At 53.6% G+C, this 19,588-nt stretch overlaps 6 protein-coding genes across 6 annotated transcripts; 2 read left to right on the top strand and 4 right to left on the bottom strand.

Annotated features, from left to right (window-relative positions):
- Positions 1–1,808: 1,808 nt before the first annotated feature.
- CTAM01_10945 (uncharacterized protein) lies at positions 1,809–2,407 on the bottom strand (the record flags this gene model as incomplete). The annotated part of the gene is made up of 2 exons (XM_060526957.1): positions 1,809–2,332; positions 2,395–2,407. 2 exons carry the CDS (start codon positions 2,405–2,407, stop codon positions 1,809–1,811), a joined length of 537 nt encoding a protein of 178 aa, XP_060378448.1.
- A 507-nt stretch (positions 2,408–2,914) lies between these two features.
- Positions 2,915–3,915, top strand: CTAM01_10946 (uncharacterized protein; the record flags this gene model as incomplete). Its single annotated transcript, XM_060526958.1, has 2 exons — positions 2,915–3,255; positions 3,309–3,915. The coding sequence occupies 2 exons, from the start codon at positions 2,915–2,917 to the stop codon at positions 3,913–3,915; spliced, it is 948 nt and encodes a 315-aa protein (XP_060378449.1).
- A 358-nt stretch (positions 3,916–4,273) lies between these two features.
- CTAM01_10947 (uncharacterized protein) lies at positions 4,274–7,186 on the bottom strand (the record flags this gene model as incomplete). The annotated part of the gene is made up of 1 exon (XM_060526959.1): positions 4,274–7,186. One exon carries the CDS (start codon positions 7,184–7,186, stop codon positions 4,274–4,276), a length of 2,913 nt encoding a protein of 970 aa, XP_060378450.1.
- Positions 7,187–8,394: 1,208 nt separating this feature from the next.
- Positions 8,395–10,506, bottom strand: CTAM01_10948 (alpha-galactosidase; the record flags this gene model as incomplete). Its single annotated transcript, XM_060526960.1, has 4 exons — positions 8,395–9,329; positions 9,480–9,563; positions 9,714–10,149; positions 10,372–10,506. The coding sequence occupies 4 exons, from the start codon at positions 10,504–10,506 to the stop codon at positions 8,395–8,397; spliced, it is 1,590 nt and encodes a 529-aa protein (XP_060378451.1).
- A 2,306-nt stretch (positions 10,507–12,812) lies between these two features.
- Positions 12,813–14,816, top strand: CTAM01_10949 (FAD binding domain-containing protein; the record flags this gene model as incomplete). Its single annotated transcript, XM_060526961.1, has 5 exons — positions 12,813–12,962; positions 13,055–13,540; positions 13,640–14,085; positions 14,194–14,402; positions 14,536–14,816. 5 exons carry the CDS (start codon positions 12,813–12,815, stop codon positions 14,814–14,816), a joined length of 1,572 nt encoding a protein of 523 aa, XP_060378452.1.
- Positions 14,817–16,733: 1,917 nt separating this feature from the next.
- CTAM01_10950 (uncharacterized protein) lies at positions 16,734–18,449 on the bottom strand (the record flags this gene model as incomplete). The annotated part of the gene is made up of 3 exons (XM_060526962.1): positions 16,734–17,958; positions 18,017–18,182; positions 18,281–18,449. 3 exons carry the CDS (start codon positions 18,447–18,449, stop codon positions 16,734–16,736), a joined length of 1,560 nt encoding a protein of 519 aa, XP_060378453.1.
- Positions 18,450–19,588: the final 1,139 nt, after the last annotated feature.

Raw genomic sequence — 19,588 nt, forward strand, 5'->3', positions numbered from 1 at the left:
GGACAAGGTCTTAGCGTAGCTCCCCCACGCGAAGCGAAACAGCAAGATCTCGGGAATTAGGGCCTATATGTGGCAGAAGATCCCGAGGTTCTCAGACTATTCGCTATCTACCCTTGAGAGAATTGAGAGGTACCCTAAACTTGGAACGTATACCTCGGCGAGCTAGTCCGCCAACCTTTACTGATCACCTAGTTCTAGACGAGCCTGTGTAGTGTTCATCTAGTCTTTCAAGGGTCCTGATTTCAGTCCAATCGGTGCATTATCATGGCTGCCAGGCTGGTGTAAATGGAAAAGCAAGTCTGGCGACGCGATAGCAGCTCATGTACCTGCCGAGCGTAGGGTTGAGGGGTGTGTAGAAAGTACGCCTCATGTTCAAATGGTGTCCTTTTAGGCTCTCAAATCATGAAGCGACTGACTACACAAGTGGAGCAAAATCGAATCAAAGGGCGAATGCGACCCCTGCCCACCTTCCGTCCTTTCACCTTATCTTGTGCTCTATTAGAAGTTGAAAACAGTGGACGGGGCTTAAGAGCCCGACTCTTAGGCCGTAGTCTCGCTCTCAGGTACCGTACAAGTAGCTGGAATGGTTCTGCTGATCACGTCTTCTTTCCGGAACTCGATACATACGTGCATTGGATAGTTGATGGCCCAAAGCATCACAGTAGGATTACTTAGACGTGATGCAGCATCGAGCGTGTCCGCCTCTTGCTATTGAGATAACTCGGCGAAGTAATCTCCGGATGCATCCTATCCATGAAGTCATATCGGCTATAGTGTTCCTACGCTAGTAGGTCTTTAGAGCGGTTGCACCGGGTCGATATCTTGTCAGGCATCGGGTTGGGACATTTGATTCATGTTAGTACGTTGGCTTCACAAAGACCTGCTCTTAGTTAAGTAAGCTGCTAAACGTGCCAGAGATCCCCCCCCCCCCCAAATCGCCAGCTAAGTAGGTATAACCCAGCCTTAGATCTAAAGCTCATTTGAATATAATATTCAAAAGGCCCCTAGAAAAGTACAGCCCCAATTGGCGCTGAGAGATTTCCTATGGGGCAAGACTCTACGGTGAACTACGACCTCAGGTACCTCGGTTTGGCTTTCCAAGCTTGGCGAGAAACTCCGATATCATGTTGTCACGTAATCTACTACACTTGGCCCGATTATCGAGTCTCCTTAGCATCCCGCCTTCCAGGTGTTCGCCTACTTCTGCCCTGGGGGCGCCGAGGCACGAAGCCTGAGGAACAACGACGATGGTTGGACGGGTTGATGATGTGGTCTAGTGATTTGCGTGTGAGGCTGTATGTATTCGGTTCAATACGGAAAGATTGACAAGTTGTGACGGAGCGTTTCCGCTCTTGTCAATTAAGAGAAGGTCATTACCTACAAGTCCAACCACCTTGAGGAGTATCCTTAGGAGTGCGGCGTACGAAGGCATACCGCTTGCACGATGTTCTCATCTCCTGAAGGCTGCTTAGACTGTATACAGCTGGACCCTCTCCATACTTTTCCTTATAGTCGGTGTAATAGATTGCCAAGTGTGTACAAGTATTCAGGGAGCCGCGCTCCACCCAGGCTGGCTGGCTTGGCTCGGCTTGGCTTTTGATCAGGCTCGCGCAAGCGACTCCGTGTCGCAACATCAGTAGCCAAAGTATTGTCTGATCCCCCCCATGCAGATGGTTTGCCATTTCAACCAAATCCGTCGCGGCGACGGCAAGTTGGCCGTGTGAAAGATATCAATAGATGAGGCCGCCCTGGCCTTCATGCACAACGCCCGCGAATAAAACAAAAGATCTTAATCAGCCGAAGAGGCTTCACTTCATGCTCAACCCGCCAAACACTCGGTCTAGCTCCGCACCTTGATCGTTCAACGGCATCTCACTGGTCCCCGCTACAGCTGATGTATGATGCCCATCCTCCTCCTCGGATGGCCCGCCCACCTTTTCCGGCTCGAGTATCCGGGCTTCACTGTCCAGCCAGCCGGGCGCAACTCTTCTCTTCTCAGCCAGTTCTCGCTCTTTTATCCTGGTCTCGAGGTCCCGCAGGTCGCGCTCGGCGTCCTCCTGCATCTTTGTAATGTGTGCTTGTAGCGCGCGACACGAGGCGATGATATCATCCGGATGGGCTGCGTGTCCTGACTGCGAGATCACATACTTGGGTTTATTTGCGGCAGCGTCTCCAGCTGCTGAATCGTCGGTGACTGCGGCTGGTACGCCTATTGCTGAGGGGGGCAGGGCTGAGGGCATAGCCTTGTAGTTGTAGGAGAGTGTTGTCGCGGTGGGGAGGGAAATGAACGGAGAGACGGTCAAGGGGACCTGCTCGAGGAGCGGATGGGAGCCTATCGCGATGATAAGTAATTCGAGCTACGTAAAGACACAAAGGGAGCGGAAGGGTACGTACGGTTGCTATACATGGTGGGTAGCAAGTCTGGCCTTGAGTACGTAGGTGTCAGTGTGCAAATGAGGGTGGAACAGGACTATATGAGCCGTTTTGAGGGTCATACAAGCTCGTTCAGGGTAGCGATAGGCCTCTTTAGAGTTTCCTGATACTCAGAAATTCCGATCAAGAGCGTGATTGCAGGTTGTAGTGTTTGCGCCGGTTGGAGGGGATTCGTCAGCTCTGCGCCATGGAAAGAGGTACGATGCGAGTGCGTAGCTATCCGAGGCAACGGAGTGCGATCGGACTCTGGGAGAATGTCGGTGGAGAGCTCAGACCCCACCGAGCGTTGAGGTGGGGCGTGCGGATCGACCTAACCTTGCTGACCAATAATCGATCACCCAGCCGCCCCACCGCCTCGAATACCTCAGCCCCCAACTCCTTCTTGTTGAAGTTGCTGAATGTCACTTCCTTTATCAATATCATCACGTGGTGATAGCGATAAGAGCTTCACTTTCTCCAGCTCCAAGGCAAGCACCCCACCATGAAGGGTCTCACAGGTCAGCCCAAGCAGAGTCCTTTCAAGGATCTCTTACACTTCATCAACATGCTGCCCACAACCATTCGCTCTCCTCCCTCTCTTGGAGACTTTACTCCAATTGAGGAGTATCAGTCGGCTACTCCTGCGACCTTCTTCGGAGGAAAGCCCGTCCTTCATTTCCATCTCGAGGATGCCAAGGCATGGATCCCAGCGTCGCAAAAGGGCAGCTTGGCCATCTTTCCAGCTGATGTCTCGACTGCTGCCTCTGCTCCCAATGGCACGACCTTGAAGGAAACCACTGAAGAGCTCGTGGAGCAGCATGTCTCCGTGTTTGTCTCTTCAGAGTATGTTTGCTACCACCGAAACGGGCGTTACTCTATACTAATTTGCGTCATAGGACCTTCACCATCTTCTCTTCGACCCAAGGAGCTGGCGTTCAGATCCCCTACCCCTCCATCTCTATTCACGCCGTGAAGTCGGTCGGATCCATCTCCGGAGGTGCTACTCTTCAGGCTATCTGGATGCAGCTGCAACTTGCCGACGGCGGTGACGGCGATGACGACTTCGATACGATCGATCTGACTCTCGTCCCTGCGGTCACTGATGGCGCCCAGGCCGATATTCAGAAGTTCTACGACGCTATCTCAGCCTGCTCAGATCTTCACCCCGACCCTGTCGACGAGGATGATGAGGAAGAGGACAGCCGGATCATTTTCGAGGGCGAGCATGAGCCAGTTGAGGGATACGAAGGAGTCTTGTACGGCGCCGCCGATGGAGGCCTGCCTCCTGCCTTCCCTGGTAGCGGAGGCTGGATTACAGCCGAGAACGTCCACGAGCACTTCGACGCCGACGGCAACTGGATCGGTCAGAATGGCAATGAGGATGAGGAAAGCGGCCAGCTTGGAGAGGGAGCAGGTCGGGTTCGCGGTCACGATGAGGCCAACAACGGCGTCAATGGCCATGACGACCCGGGCAATAAGCGCCCGCGGGTCGACGAATCATAGGTGCATACTGCGAATGAGGCTTGGGAGTTTACGAGGGACGACTTGATACCATGGATAAGACTCGGGCTCATAAAACCGACGTAAGAATACCATTCTTTTTCGCATAAAATCCCAATCAACTATTAGGTTTTAGTTTGGAGGGAATATGGTTTTCTTTTGTGGTATAATTCGTTGATTTGAGTGATGCTTGTATCTGAATTTTGCTAATGGCCTACTGCCTAGGTATTACAATGACGCCGTGCTCAGCTTAGAAATATTCAATCCTGAAGAAAGTGCTCGCTAACCGTCGCTGAACGCAACACCCCTTAATCAATATGGATCACTATGGGACAAAAGAAAATTCCCCAGACTCTGAGACTCAGACCCTCATGTTTGGGCTCTGTCTTTCAGCCCCTGCAGTGAGGCTGTCTGGGGAGCTTAACAGGTAGTCCTCTTTCCCGTACGCACCCAAGCTGGTACCGCTATCTTGATGCTTGATCGGCCTCTCCAGACGCTTCTGGTCTTCGGTATCGACGCTGGAGATTCTTCTCCTCGTGGGACTCTCCACAGTCACTACGCTGTCTCTAGCCAACCCTCGTCCGGCACTTCTGGGTGTCGGGTTGAGCGGCCGGGGGCCTCGAATCAGAGAACCGTTTCTTCTCTCATTTTCCTTTTCTTCAACTGCAGCGCGTAGCGAATCAAGATGCTTGTTTCCCCCTGGTCGGCTCTTGAGCACGGCGATTGAATTTCTAGCCGATTTGATGGACTTGGTCCGCTTCGCTGAGCCTGGGCTCGTGCCTAAAGACAAGTAGTTTTGTCGACCCATTTTGCTTACGCGACTGTTGCTCCTGTCGGGGCTGAACCCGCCTCCTCTCAAGTTTGGTAGTGTCGGACTATCCGGATCCGAAATAGATGAACCGGCGCTGAAGGTACTCATTTGGCTATTCATTCGCCGAAGCTGAGCCACGGTTGACTGAAGCCCCATTACCGCGAAGTCGCGATGGTATGAGTTCCGCTTGGGTGAGCTGGATGGCTTCAGCACGATCGAAGGGCAATCAGAGCTCGAGAGAACGCGCTCGACGCGGGATTCTCTTGGCGTCGGCTGTCTGGACAATGCACGGTCACGAATTGGACTAGCCATCCCACGCTTATATCGCCTTGGTGTCGGAGATCCTCCCTTTGACAGGTCGGGGCTCGGCAGTGGTCTTCGAGTTGGCGAGCTAGGAACGGGAGATGCGGCGGAGTCGGTCGATTGACGACCAGCACGACCTGGAGGGGAAGGGCTGCCGCGTGATGGCGATATTTTTCCGCCTGGGCTACCCATTCTCAAGGCCTCTCGGTTTGGTGATCCCAGGCCAGCTTTCAAGGCCAAGGGCGGTGGGAAGACAGGTGCCTTTGGGCCGAACGTCAACCTGTTATTCGGCATCGCTGGCCTGCTGCCATTGTCCTCAGGAGACGTGCCAGGGCTGGCTCTCATGCTCACAACGCTGTTACTTGAGACGAGGAAGACGGGCTTCATCGACATGACGCTCTTCGGGCGAATGGTCTCAGGCGATGCTGCCAGGTCGGATGGTTGCATCATGATGGAGTACCGCGTCTGGAGTTGGTCGGCCGTGCTGCTGCGCTTGATGACGTCCAACGGTCTTGGTATAGGAGAGTTGGCAACAGATGTCACCTTTGTAGGTGTTCTGTTCAGGATCTCCTCTTCGGGTGGCGTCATGCGTCGGAGAGGCGGCAAGCTGGAAGACTGGCGTTTGGGGCTCCTTGGAGGCACTTCTGGCGGGCCTGGTGTGATGAAAGGGTCACATATTTGAGTATCGATGAAAAGGCTCCTGGGTTTCCTGCCGCGGGGGGTGCTGTCTGCGTGTCCAGTACCGCCGGTCTTGCTGTCATCCTCGGGTTCGTTAACGCTATACAAGGTTGACAGAGACGATGAGGCATCGCTGCCAGGAGATTCTATCGATGCGCCGTTGTCGGTGGGCTTGGTCGGGGACTCATGCTCGGATCGTCTGCTGGGGCTCGAAAGTCCTGTTGGCAAGATGTGTTCAACTTCCGGGGTCGTTTCGCCAAACAGACTATCCGCATCTGAGACAGCCGAAGACTGTGAAGTGTTCCTATTGTGGTGGTTTGGAGTCTGGACAAGCATTGGAATAACCATTCGCTTCGACGGGCTGGGTGTTCGAGCTCGCTGGGCGTTAAGGTCCAACGCCTGGCCAACGTGTGACAGCACTTGAGTCTTTGCCGGAGATCGTGACCGGACAGGCGACTGGTTCTTGACTGGTGACGGGATCTTGATCGGTGACTGAGCCTTAATGGGAGACTGCGACTTTGTCGGCGACCCTCGCGGTGTCTTGACGCTGGACCCAGCTGATGCCGATGCAGCCCTCTGTCGTGTGGCCGGCCGGCTATTTGTTGGTGTCCCGAGCTGCAGTCTCTCTTCCGTAGAACGCAAAATCTCAGCCAGATCCGACTCCGTCGTCTTGTGCCGCAGCCGTTGCAACGGCACCGGTCGAGGTACCGGTCCCTGTGGGGTTGGAAGTACGGGCGGTCCCCCCCTCGCCGCAGCCGCCAGCTTCTCGGCCAGCTCGTACGATGCCGTCCTCGGCAACGGCATCCGCAAAGGCTGGCCACGCTGTGCCGGCATGCTGACCGGCCGAGGCTGTTCAATGGAGTAGTTTACACAGTCGTCGTCGAAATGACCATCCCCCTCGCCCTTGTGCCCGAACAGATCCGGTAACGTCGGCGTGCGTAGTATGAAGCTGTCGCGGATACTCAGCCGCCGACCATCACTCTGCACTCTGGGCCCGTGAATCGCATCCTCGTCAATCCAGCTATTATTCCTTCTCAGGTGTCCTCCACGCTGCTGCCCGCCAGCACCTTCCGAAGGCGTGCTGCTGAAGACGCTCCAGCTCTTGCTCCTGGGCACGCTGATGATGGACGAGAGGGAGCGGTGGGGAGGCTGCTTCTTCCCCTGGACCTCGACCATGTCCGCGTACGGCTCGCCCGGCTTCGGCTTCGTGAGGCGCCGCGGACGCGGGCTGGGCGTGCGGATGGAGCCGCCATCCGAGTCGAGGTCGAGTCTTGTTCTGGGCGTCGTCGATCGGGCTCGGGCGCGGGCTCGGTGGCGGCGGCCTGCTAGGGCGATGAGGAAGAAGGCGAGGCATATGAAGAGGAGGACGCCGCCTCCTATGGCGATGGCGAGAACGAGTGGTAGGGTCATGCCGCCGCCGCCGCCGCTTCCGCCCCCTCCCCCATCTACCTCCTCGCGGATGCGGAGTAGCAGGCTCGACATCTCCGGGAAGAGACTGGGATGTTGTGATATGGTTGTGTGGGTTTGGTGTTCTGAAGACGAGATCTAATGGTTGACTGAGGGACTGAAGGTGATGAGATCACTGGCCAGATATCGGGTCTCTCATGGTGTGAGTGTGTTCTCGGGTATTCACAGTCGGCTTCCCCCTTCTTTCGTCTTCTGTGTTACTCTCTCCAAATATTCGTATTAGGGATTAGATTAGGAAGAGTTAAGAAAGATGGAAAGTGAACAACGGTCTGGTGAGCACTTCTGGCAAATGGTAAGTAGTGTGTAAACAAGTGTAGGAAAGAATGAGAACCAAATCCAGAATAGTAAGAACACTCGTACAGAGCGAAAGAGAGGAGATTGAACACGGCCTGGAGGTGAATCACGAGGACGAAGAAAAGATGGATGACACGGATTTCCGCCTCACAAAATGGAAATGGCTGGCAGCATACCTCTGCCTCAAAGGGTCCTTTCGTTGCGGCGCTGCCCAGACCCAACCAACCGCCATCCGTGATGATGACTGTAGCCATGTTTGGTTTTTTTGTTTGGAAAGGGTAATCGAGTGGTGGGTTGAGGTCTCAGTCTAATCTAGCCACCGGGAATGCGTTGTCATCCCGTCGTCCTGGGGAATGCATTCCAATGGAAGGGAGGAGGGCAAAATCCTCCTTGGGTACTCACGTCCTCGTCTTCGGCCAGTCACCCATCCGAAGTCGACCTTACACGCAGAACAGGGCTAGAAGCGAGGATCAGCAGAGGTGGTGCTGCGGGAACGTGAGGTAATATGAATTTGCCGGGTCGGCGGGGTGGCGACGCGTGAGTTTTGGGAATAGCTTCGTGGGCTGCTGGTATGCGCGAGGCGGGTAGCTGGGCAGCGGGTTTAATCAAATGCGAGATGAGATTGCGTGCTATCGGCAGAGGTAAACAAGGTCGTACATAACACCGTTGCGTTTTCTGGTATTTTGTGAGAAAGTTTTCCATGGTGGATGTTTTCATGTTATCCATCGGCGCTGAACATAAATCAACCAGCTTTTCTCGATTCAGGAGTCGCATCATGGCTCATTGTGCGGTTTCTTCTCTGCAGAATCATCGCAATTGACGTCTATTCTGCCCCTTGCATCTGCGACCCAATAGACTCTTGAACACGCCCCCGAACCCAAGTGACCAACCCATCCCTGCCCCCTCGGGCCGGATCCCTTTCTCTTCCATCATCCCCGTGCCGCCCTCTTCACGCACTTGACCTCGTTGATCCTCAAAGCAGCCGTATCGTGACTCTGCAGTTCCACGATGTACTCGTCCTCAAACACGCCGAGATCCTTGCCAGTCCACATGTCGTGCACAACATACTTCTTCCCGGCCTCCAGCCCAGGAACATCCTTGAACGCGACCGTCTTTTTCTCGGTGCCGCTCAGCGTGTTGAGCACAAACACGTGTGTCCCCTCCACTGAAGCCCCGGACCAGAATTCGGCAGGGTGCGTAATGTTCCACGCTCCGTCCGGGTTCAGCCCCCACTTATACGGCTGCGCCGCGGCCCCGAACTCCGGATCCTGATTGAATTTCACCAGCTCCTTCGTGGACAAGATTTGCAAAATCTCGGGCTGAATGCCCTCCAACTTTGTCCCGATGATCAACGGACTCTTCAGCGCGGCCCAAAACGCGAAATGGCTCCTGCTCTCCTGCAGCGTCAGGTTCCCGTTGCCGACCTCGAGCATGTCCCAGTCCCCGTGGCCCCAGAACCCGTTCACGTCGGGACCGCTCCAGAAGGCAGCGTGATTCAAAATCGGCATGAGGCCCCAGGACCACTGGTGCTGGCCGTACCACTCTGGGTAAATGTCGCCCCACATGCGCCAGCTGTGGCCCGTCTCGTTACCCCAGGCCTCGACGTGGGCGTGGCCCCAGGCGCAGAGGGAGTACTGGATCGTCCTTTCCTGGGCTAGGAGGGCGTCGCGCATGATGCGATAGCGTTCTGCTGTCAAGGAGGTCGACCAGTCGTAGCCTGCGGGGGCCGGGAGACCCGTCTTGGAGTTGACGGGGTCGCCGTTGTCTTGGTTTTCGTTGGGGGGTCCGCCGAGCCAGAGTTCGGGGACGTATTTCCAGTCGTCGAACCATTCTTTCGGGACGTTGCAGTTGTCGTACTTTAGGTCTGTGGAGAAAGTGAATTGCCTGTTAGAACGTTGATCCGATAATGTGTTTTGCGATGAGTCTAAGGGACGATGGAGGGGTTTGGAGGGGTTAAGTTGAGGGATGACGTTGACGCAGGGAGAGTGGAACGGTGAACGGTGATGGAACTTACAGTCGATACCCCATTTCGCAAACGTGGCGGCGTCGATTTCTTCGTAGCCTAGCGATCCCTCGAAACCACCGCAAGTAGAAGTTCCTATGATAGTTGCGTCAGCACGTTGTCGCAAGACCGAACACTAGAGCATCCAGCATTCTCGCAACATGGATCACAACCAACGGCCTTCACGAAGTCCTCGCGCAACTTGGCATCCTCAGCAATACCAAAGACGGCAGAGATTCAACTCACCCGCATCACTGTAGATCCCAACCTTCAACCCCAACTCGTGGATCTTATCCACCGTATGCTTGATCCCCTGCGGAAACTTCACCTTGTCGACAACGATCTCCTTGGTGACGTTATCCCTCCGCAGCTTCTTGTCGCTCCAGCAGTCGTCAATGTTGACGTACTCGTACCCCAGATCCTTCAGCCCCAAGTCCACAATGTGCTGCGCGACAGTGAGGAACACCGTCTCGTTGATGTCGCACCCGTACTCGTTCCACGAATTCCACCCCAGCGCGGGAAGACGGCCGGTCTTGCCGTCGCGGCTGACAAGTGCCGCGGCCGTAGAGGACAGGCCTACGGCGGCGAGGATGGCCGAGCGCATTGCGAATACGTCGAGGGGTTCCAACTTATGGCAGGTCTGGTATCGAAGGCTCTCAGTTATCGCGACCTCGCTACAGAGCTGTACTTTCTCCACAAGATTTGCAAGACGATGCTGGAGAAGAGCTGAGCCGGCGGGATGAGAAAGAAGGAACCCGAAAAGTGGCTTTGAGGGATCATATAGACGGGAAGACAAACATCCTAGACGCATGCAACATGATCTGCCAACTTCATCGTACCCACCACCATCCCATCCGACAACCCCTCAGTCGTATCGAACGCGAAGTGGAAGAATGCAACATACCCCAAGTCCATCCCAGTTCCATTGCTGGGCATGGGCGGATGGCCACGCGGTGGCCAAGAATAAGGTGACAGCGCCGATCGCCGTTCTTCGCTCACGACGCATCTTGGGCCGGTTATTCCAAAATCCTGGGCCCATCGCGTAAGGTTACTGTGGAAGGTAGATGATCCAAAGTTGATCTAGAGACGAACCCTGCCGGCCAACCCGCCGTTTGTAGTGACACGGAAAAGCTCAACGCCCCCTCACGAATCTAGGTTCGTTGGACCAGGCCGTGAGGGGGAACCTCAAAAGAAACAAAATACTCTTCAATTGTTGGTGGGCTGCCACCGTCACATCCAGGAGAAATACGACGCCATCAACGGTGAGGCCCCAGATGCGCGGAGGATCGCCGTCCGAAGAAAGATGGGGCCGCGTGCATGACAAGAATGAGGGGAAAGCTCAAATCCTTGGAATAGTCGCCCAACGACAAGAGGCCAATTCCGCCTGTTCGTCCAAAGTTGGAGAATCCTAGCCAGACACGGAATTCTCGGGCCAGTCCACCATGGCGGGGTTGTGTTTGTTGGGCGTGGGTGGCATGCAGCTTCTAGAAGCACGTTGGTAGGCAACCTTGGTCTCGCCTAGTGTCGCTACTCTCAACTACCCTTCATCCCACTCGAGATCTGCAGACGGTCATGGTGATTTTGATTGTTTGTTGGAATCACCTGCAAATTGTTCCGAATAAACATAGATTGTGGGACAAATGCTTCGGTGAACTCCCTCTGCGATGGTGTTTATTGCTTGCCTCTCAGTTTGGGATGAATTAGCCCAATAATGTCTTAGTCTAGAGACTCATACAACGCCTGGGTGACATTATTAGCTGTAAAACTTCTGAAAATTAGTTGCTAGCCGGAGCCGTTGTGGTAGAGAAATCTTTAAAACCCATTCTGAGCAATTTTGGCATTGGTGAGGTGGGGTTCTCAGGAGGAAAAAAGTCATCTTCTCACCGACCGCCAGGCGATCCGGAGTGATTATCGCCGTTTGAACAAAAATATATAGCTTTGCATTCTTACTTACAAGCGTGCGGACTCAAATTATAGAGAAAGAGGTCGGGGGTAAGACAAGCATGAGGAACGCCAAGGGCCACAACCTTCATGTCAGCAAACGGGGGTGTCATCGACAACCGGACTTATTGATAACTCCAGCCATGCTTAGATTGTCACCTGTTATGGCGCTACGTATATACTCAATAGTTCTGCATAATACCTTCTAGATAATGATGACAACCACTTTGCTAGGTTTCCTTTAACTCGCCGATCTCCCGGGTCCTCCACCATAGCTTAATTCCAAGAGTTGCTAAGCCCAGAGGTGGATCATCTAGATAACTTCGTTGCCCCCGACAAGCTCTCGTTTGCTTCCGCAATACTACGAAGCGAATTGATCCGCCCCGAAGATGCCGTAAGTGGTAGAAGATGGAAGCTCGAATGAGGCCGTCGTAAGGGTGATTGTCTTTTGATGACCAAAATGGCTGATACAGTTTCTCAGATCAAGAAGCATTCGTCATCTAGGCAGCATGTGTTCAACAGCGAGGAGACATTGGCGAGCGGCACGTCCTTCCCATCCTACCAGACACATGGAGCTTTGTTTTGGCTTTCCATTGATATTCTTGCCGCACCGCAGAAATTCAGTCGTAGTTCCTGGAATTACAGCCATTGATTGAATCTGCCTCTGCGAGGCATTTCATCTCACTCACTAAGCATTAATATAGCCTCGAGGTGACGTACTCTCACGGCAAGTCCGATTGTCCCTTTAGTACATGTAGTTACTCTCCATATGTACCCCATAATGGGAAGCCAATGTGATTATTGATAGACTGGGTCTAGCATAGATTCTCCAGTGACAAAAAAGTAGTAACGGGACCGAAGGCTAACAAGATACCCTCTATGGTTCGGCAAGTTCTGAACCAATTATTAGGCTCCGTCCCTAGGGGCCTCCTCGTAGGAAATCCACTTTCGGATACTTCCGCCGTAACGTCATGTTGAAACCAGAAGGAGGCAAATTGGTGGTAGTTCCCTTTTTTGAAATTGATCTGCATGTAGCGAGTTATGTTCCCGATTCAATGTCACCTGCCAAGTTGGATGAACAAGGCTCAGTCATCGCTTTTTCTTCTTCTTTCTTGGGCACTCCGAGGCCAAGCGTTTATATTCCTCTTCAATCCCCAAGGATCTTGTCAGCAAGGGACATAATCTCCATACCGCCGAAAATCATCAGCAATCCCAATATGCTGTCCCGTACGAGGTCTCCGACTCTCTGTGTGGTGTCAGCGTTCTGATATTGACAACTCGAATTTTCCGCTGCACCTCAATGGCGGCCCTCCGATAGAAGGACCCAGAACTCAGAAGTATAAGATCTGCGGACAGCCGTCGCCATGTATCTTTCTCGATCCGCGAAGTATTCAAGTTGTGAAGATGCACCCTACCGGACTACTCACCCCTTGCCTCCTAGCCGGCTCCGCCGCTGCCATTGGCGTACCAGCTGCAGCAGCCGAAATCCCAACCGACTGGCATCTAAAAAGATCACAGCTTGCCGCACCAGTCTCAGCGTCATGCGTGCAAGCCGTAAGTTTTCCAAACCTTTCTTTTTATAGGTCTATCTTCTATCTTCCAGAAACGGCACATGAAGCTGAGGATTTCTCTTTCCATCAAACCAGTGCGCCCAGCTCTCCGCCACATTCCCTCCCTCCCGCTTCCACTACCCAGAAAACGACACAACTTTTGCAATCTGGGACGCCAAACAGCAAGAAGTCCGCCCAGCATGCCGCGTCGAACCCATCACCGCGCCCGACGTCTCCCTCATCCTCAAGACCCTCGTCGATAGTTGGTGCCACTTTGCCGTCAAGGGCGGCGGCCACTCACGTAACGCGGGCGATTCCAACTCCATTGCCGGCGTCACTATCGACCTCGACCGCATGAACTCTGTCGAAGTCGTCGGTAACGGCACCGAAGCCCCCACGCGTGCTAGGATCGGTGGTGGCGCGACGGTGATTCAGGTCTATCAAGCTTTCGAGGGGAGGCAGTTGTCCTACGTGGGTGGCCGGTCCGCGACTGTTGGTATCGGCGGGTTCACGCTCGGCGGGGGAACGTCGCCTTTCTCGAGTCGGTACGGTTGGGCTTTGGATAACGTTTACGAGTACGAGGTGAGTTGAAACATAACACCCTGTCACATTTTGCATTCCTTCTCGCCCCATCAGAAAAGCCAGGAGAGAACAAAACATCACTAACAAGCTCACCGAAAGGTCGTCCTTGCAAACGGCACAATCACAACAGCCTCAGAAACAAGCAACCCGGACCTCTACTTCGCCCTCCGCGGCGGCAGCAACAACTTCGCCATCGTCACAGCCTTCACCGTCCGCGTCTTCCCCCAAGATGCCGTATCCAGCCAGCGCGCAACATACACCTCCGCAAACACAACCGAGCGTGCCCTCGACGCCATCCACGACCTCTTCACGAACCCCCAACTCACCGCCGACATGGACATGGCCTATGACTTCTATTATATGTACAACCAGGCCTCGGGCGCCTTCTCGCTCATGGGGTCGGAGTGGTACGCTGACCCGGCGGTCGCAGAGCCGGCGGTCTTCAGGGCTATTCGTAGTGTTCCCTCGACAACGAGGACCGCGAGGTTGGGGTCCATGGCGAATCTTACTGGGACGCTGCAGCCGCCTATCTTAGGTACCACGCGGTATGTCTTACTGTTTCTGTTTATTTCTTCACCATGTTCTGAAGTCCCTATTTCATTCACCTACTAGGACTGCAAGAAACGTGCTGACTATCAATGTCTCCCTCTCAGCCACCTCTTCGGCACAATTAGCACCCTCCCCTCTCGAGCCCTTCTCACCCAGGCTTTTGCAATCTTCAGAGAAGAAGTCTCAGCAATCTCCAGCGTCGAAGGCCTGGCCCCGAACCTCATCTGCTACCCTCTCTCGACGACCGCCATCCAGGCGATGAAGCAGCGCGGCGGCAACGCACTCGGCATCGACCAAGATGAGCCACTCTACAGTAAGTGGTCCAATACTCGCTCTTCATCCCTCCCTCCTTTGAACACCCTCTGAACTCCCCTCACCCATCACATATCCAAGTTTTCTCCACTTGATCCTCCCCCTAGGCTAACGTCCACTTCTTTTCCCCCTAGTCTTCCTCGTCTCAACAGCCTGGTCCAACGCCCAAGACGACGCAGCCGTGGGAAAAATGACGGCAAACGTTCTCTCCCGCATGGAAACCTACGCCCAAGAGTCTGAGATCTCGCACCCTTACCTGTACATCAACTACGCGTCCGCAGCGCAGACGGACAAGGTCTATGCCGGGTACGGCGAGGAGAATGTGCGTCGGCTCAAGACTATCGCTCGCGAGGTCGATCCGGAAGGTGTCTTCTCGTCCGAGGGTCTCTGGCGTGGGTTTGTCAAGTTGTTGTGAGGCAAGCTCGCCTATTAAGCCGTTTGGTTTTGGCGGCCGCCAGGGGGTTATGTATCTTGTAGATACCTACACATGTCAGCAGATTGAGTCTTTTCCGCCTGTACGAAGAAGGACTAATTTCTTTTCCTTTGATCCCCGCTTGATGCCCTTAAAGGAGTCCGCTTATAGAGAACTCAGAAATCTGCCACCTGCCCAACTTCCTGAATGACTCAGGAGAGCTGCTCGTGGGCTTCTCATCTCCATTCTTGACGTCTCGTACACCCTTGGCAGGCAGATTTACCTTATCCGACACAGCACACAGCTGACCCGATGGTGACAACTCTTAAGAGCTTCTCTAGATACCTTATTTGCTTCCTGCTCCACCTTGATTGTCACGAAACCTTCCAGACCCTGCCAATTCACTTCCGTTAGGCAAGACACCTAATGGCTATCTTTTAGGTTATCTCGCATCCATATCGCGCGAAGCCTCAGGAAAAGGCGCACGACTGAGACAGTAAAAAAGCCCCGTTCCACGATGCACAGCAAGGTGTCATATGACTCACACCCAAACCAAACGGTACCAAAATGGAGGTTGATGTTGACAGGAGCACTTCGTTCTGATACCACTATGGATGCAGTCCATCAAGGAGATCATAAGAGATATCCCCCTCGCCGAATGCTAGATAAACCTAAAACCTTCCTCTGATCCGATTGACGTGATGTGTTGAGTTCCCTTACCAACTTCTTCAAAATCCTCAAGACAAAACATCACAATCTGCCAGGAAGGAGTTTAATACTTTAATAGTAACCTGGGGATGTGGGCGCCCAGGTTGTCCTTCTCCTTCCTAACCATCATATCCAGTCGGCGCCTTCCCTCGGTCGGGTGGTTCCTTCCGTGGGAAGGCGACATGGCTGATGGTAGACAGGCACGCCCCGATTAGACCACGGGTCGTGTTGAATAAGGTACCTCCTCCTAAGGTATCTTCCCCTACTGAAAGAACGGTGATGATGAAACCCACGCTCATATTCTCCAAAATGCATTTAGGGAAACTGTATAGATGGCAGGATTCTGAGTTCTTATGAAATGTGCCAGGCAAAGGCGGAGTAAGAATGAATTCGTTTTTATTTAGATGTTGCCCGTCCTTTACTTTGCGTTTTCAGTTGTCGTTGACTCAGTCTGCTAGCGCGAGATTTGGCCATATTCAGACATGGACTACTGTTCTGCTTCCCTGCCTATACTATGCTTAATTTTTGACATTTTATCATCGACTCATCAGGAGGTCAGTCAACAGTGGGACCATAATGGCATGCAAGGCCGAACATCAAGCGATGTGGGCTTCTGTCACATATGCTACTGATAGAAGTGGAGGGGCGACCTGGTGTTAGACGGGCGATAACTTCTCACGCAATGGCTCCGGGAGGGAAGTGTCTTGTGGATGGATTCGTTGGAATAACCTTAATGCGAATAGGTATCTCTCAAACATCAACCTACAACGCCTACAACATGGACGCAATCAATGCGATGCAAATGCAATCCCCCCCTTACGACGCCCGCCTCACTCGGACTACCATGAAAAGAAGAAACACGTTATAAGGACCAACTCAACTTGATGATTTGCCTCCTAATGATTGCCGTAAACTCATGACGCAGGCCATGTCGTGCCCGAACCTTGCTAGCTACCACCAAGAAGGAAAAAAGTGTCCGTCTGCTCAGAATGTCCAGACAACAACGATAATGTCCTTGAGCAAGATGCGAGAGAACCAATGGGAAGCCAAATCATCTCAATGGGCTAGGTTTTCCACTGGATAGAGAGAATAAGACCGCCACATCCTGATGTGGCGTCCCTTAAAAACGACGTCCGCAACCCTGATTTTTTTCGCACCCAGATACAAGAGGGAGTCTCAACTCCAGAAATTGAAAAAACACGTTTTCATCACCTAGACGTGGTGATGACGGTGCTGGTGAAGGTGACGCTTGGCGCGCATGGCGGGAGCCGAGGCCGACGGAGTAGGAGTCACAGTCAGGGTAGACGTGATATCCTCGTACTCAGTGACGTAGACAATGTCCTCCTCCCAGCAGATGATGGAAACGGTGTTGACCGCAGTGATGGTCTGAGTAGACACGCAAGACATACCCGGAGCAGAGGAGCTGGCCGGAGTAGAAGTGGTGATGGGCTCAAAGACCGGGGTGGGAGTGAGCTCGGGAGTGGGAGTAGGCTCAGGAGTAGGGGTGGCCACGGCCTCAGCAGCAACCGTCTCGGAGACAGAGCTGGATGAGCCGTAGGGAATCTTGCCAGTCTCCTTGAACACTTCACCGGGGAGAGGGTTGGAGGTAGCGGTCTTGCCAGGCTTGTAGGTGAGAGTGGGAACGGTGGGAGCCGCAATGGTGGAAGTGGAGCTCACGGGGTCAGCGTTGCCGCCCTCGGACGAGCCGTCAGCGTAGGTGATGGGGCAGTTTCCAGGAAGCTGGGCATCGGGGCCGGTAACGTTGTCCTTGGCGACGAGATCGGGAACCTTCATCTCGCACTGCTTGGAAGTGGCCTCGTCCTGGAGACTGAAGACGGCGCAGTCCTCGATGCGACCGGACAGGTTGGTGCAGGTGTCGACGGCAGACTGGAGGAAGTCCTCATCCCAACCGGAAATGAAGTCGGCGTGGTATCCATATCCCTGAGTATCACCGTTGGCAATGACGAAGCGGCCAGAGCGGTCCTTGAAGGCGTAGGTGTTCCAGATGACCTCGTACAGAAGGTTGGGGGTCGAGGTCTCGAATCCATCAGGGCAGGTACCATCAATGACAAGGTCAGGGTAGGCCATGTGAGACTTGTGATCAGTGGAGTCGACGTCCTTTCCGTTCCAGCACGAAGGGAACATCATCTCGAACCGAACGCCATTAGCGCAGTTGGCATCGAGATAAGTCTTGTCGGGAAGGAAGTGACGGTAGAGGGTGCCCTCGGGGTCACGGCCATAGTTGAGGCAGTTGAAGCCAATGGCACGCTGACGAAGAACAGACTGGTCAGTCTGGCCGAGGATAGCCCACTCGGACTTCTGGGGGTCGGGCTTGGAAGGGTCTCCAGCAGTGTAGTTGCGGCGGTTGGTGTCGCCGGCAATCATGCGGAAGCCAGGGGGGAATGCCTTGATATCCTTTCCATTAAGAAGGTAGTACCTGGTGCAGTCAGTATCAAGTACTTTGTGTGCTGCTTCGAGAGCAATGAGAGACTTACGCAAGCAATCCTCCAACTTGATCAACAAGCTCGAACTCTCCAGTGGCAGAGTCCTGGAAGTACAGGGCCGGGTGCCAGTAGGCCGACTTGTCCTGCTTGACACGGCAGGAAGTGCAGTCGCTGGCGGTAAGGTCGCCAAAGTCAGCGGTAGGAGAGATGCCTGATTCTGGAGTAAGCGACCCATGGAAATAAAATAATAGTGATGCTGTGGCGATAAGAAGGCAGGCGCATAGTTCAAATATCAGAAGGATTCATTAAACTTACCGCCAGAACCGTGAATAGCGTGAACGTGAGGAGCGGCGCCACCAAAGGACATGAGAGGGTCGACACGAGCAAGGCCAACGCGGCCAGGGCACTCCATGCGCCAGAAAGCCTCGGCGCTGTTGATGAGGGCGCTGACAAGAGCCAGAGCCTGGGTGTTGGACAACTTCATCGTGGCGATTGATGAATATTGTCGAGGGGAAGGTTGTGGTGAAGAGATGTGAAGGGTGAGGTGAGATAAGGTGATACAAGGGTTGAATGGGTATCAAAGTAGAAAAATTCGACTGAAAGACAAGTCCGTTTGCTGGTCTTGAAAAAGATCTGAAGAAAGTCCAAGCCCAGTTGGATTCTTGAAGGAAGGCTGGAGAATGAGAGATCTTTGAGAAGGTCAGCTTTGCGCAAACGATATTTGTGAGTTTTCCGTCGAGGTGTAGTGCGGTGTGGTGTGTTGTGTGTTGTGGGTGAGGAAGTTCTCAGGCAGAGAAGAGATGCGACGCGTGGGTAATATGGAGGCCCGGCTGCTATTCACCGAGGAAGGAGCAAGGCAGGAAGCAACAGAAAGTGAAGGGAAGGTGCGATGGGTTAAGCGAGGTGCTGATTGGGTCGTCGGTGAAGTTGGTGATGGAGGGAGGGAAGGAAGGAGCAGGTGTAACCCGACTCACCTGTGACTTCTTCTTTTGGACTCTTCAACAATGAAATCAGGGTCAGATGTCAGAGACAAAAGGGTCCTGCAAATCTGTTCGGAATGACGACAAAAAGTTTGATCTTTCCAGGTGATTTTCTTCCGTCAGCTTTTGCGCTTTCCAGTGGCTGGGAGTTGGTTCCCTGGACACGTGACGGATTTCAATGGTGGAGGCTTCGGCGGTGGCTCGGTGAGAGAGTTGGCGATGTTTTTCGACCGGGCTCGGCAATGTCTAAGAGACTTCGGGTTTGATCCTCAGCAATGCTGATTCGAGGCTGCTACAACACAGAGATCCTACGATATTCCGTCGTCGATGTCCAGCACCACCGGCAGAGTTCAGGTTCGGGATGTGTTGAGTGAGTGCGTTTCTACGGCTTAGACAGATCTCCGTGAGTCAGGTTGGCGAATCTGGCGAATTTGGCGACGAAATTGTTGATTCCTTTTCTTATACCGTCACAGAGTACGTTCCTACTACGACAAGTTGATTGATCTATTCGTGTTGGCGTCGAAAAATCGACACGCGAGGTGGTTGCGAGGCGATGCGCGGTGTAAGACGATGTCGTAAAGACGCTAGTCGGAAGGTCTTGTTGCGAGGAAGCGGGAGGTTGGAAAACCGTTACGATGATACC

The sequence above is a fragment of the Colletotrichum tamarilloi genome (assembly GCF_030869305.1).
Source record: "Colletotrichum tamarilloi strain Tom-12 chromosome Unknown Scaffold_54.1, whole genome shotgun sequence".
Lineage (NCBI taxonomy): Eukaryota > Fungi > Ascomycota > Sordariomycetes > Glomerellales > Glomerellaceae > Colletotrichum > Colletotrichum tamarilloi.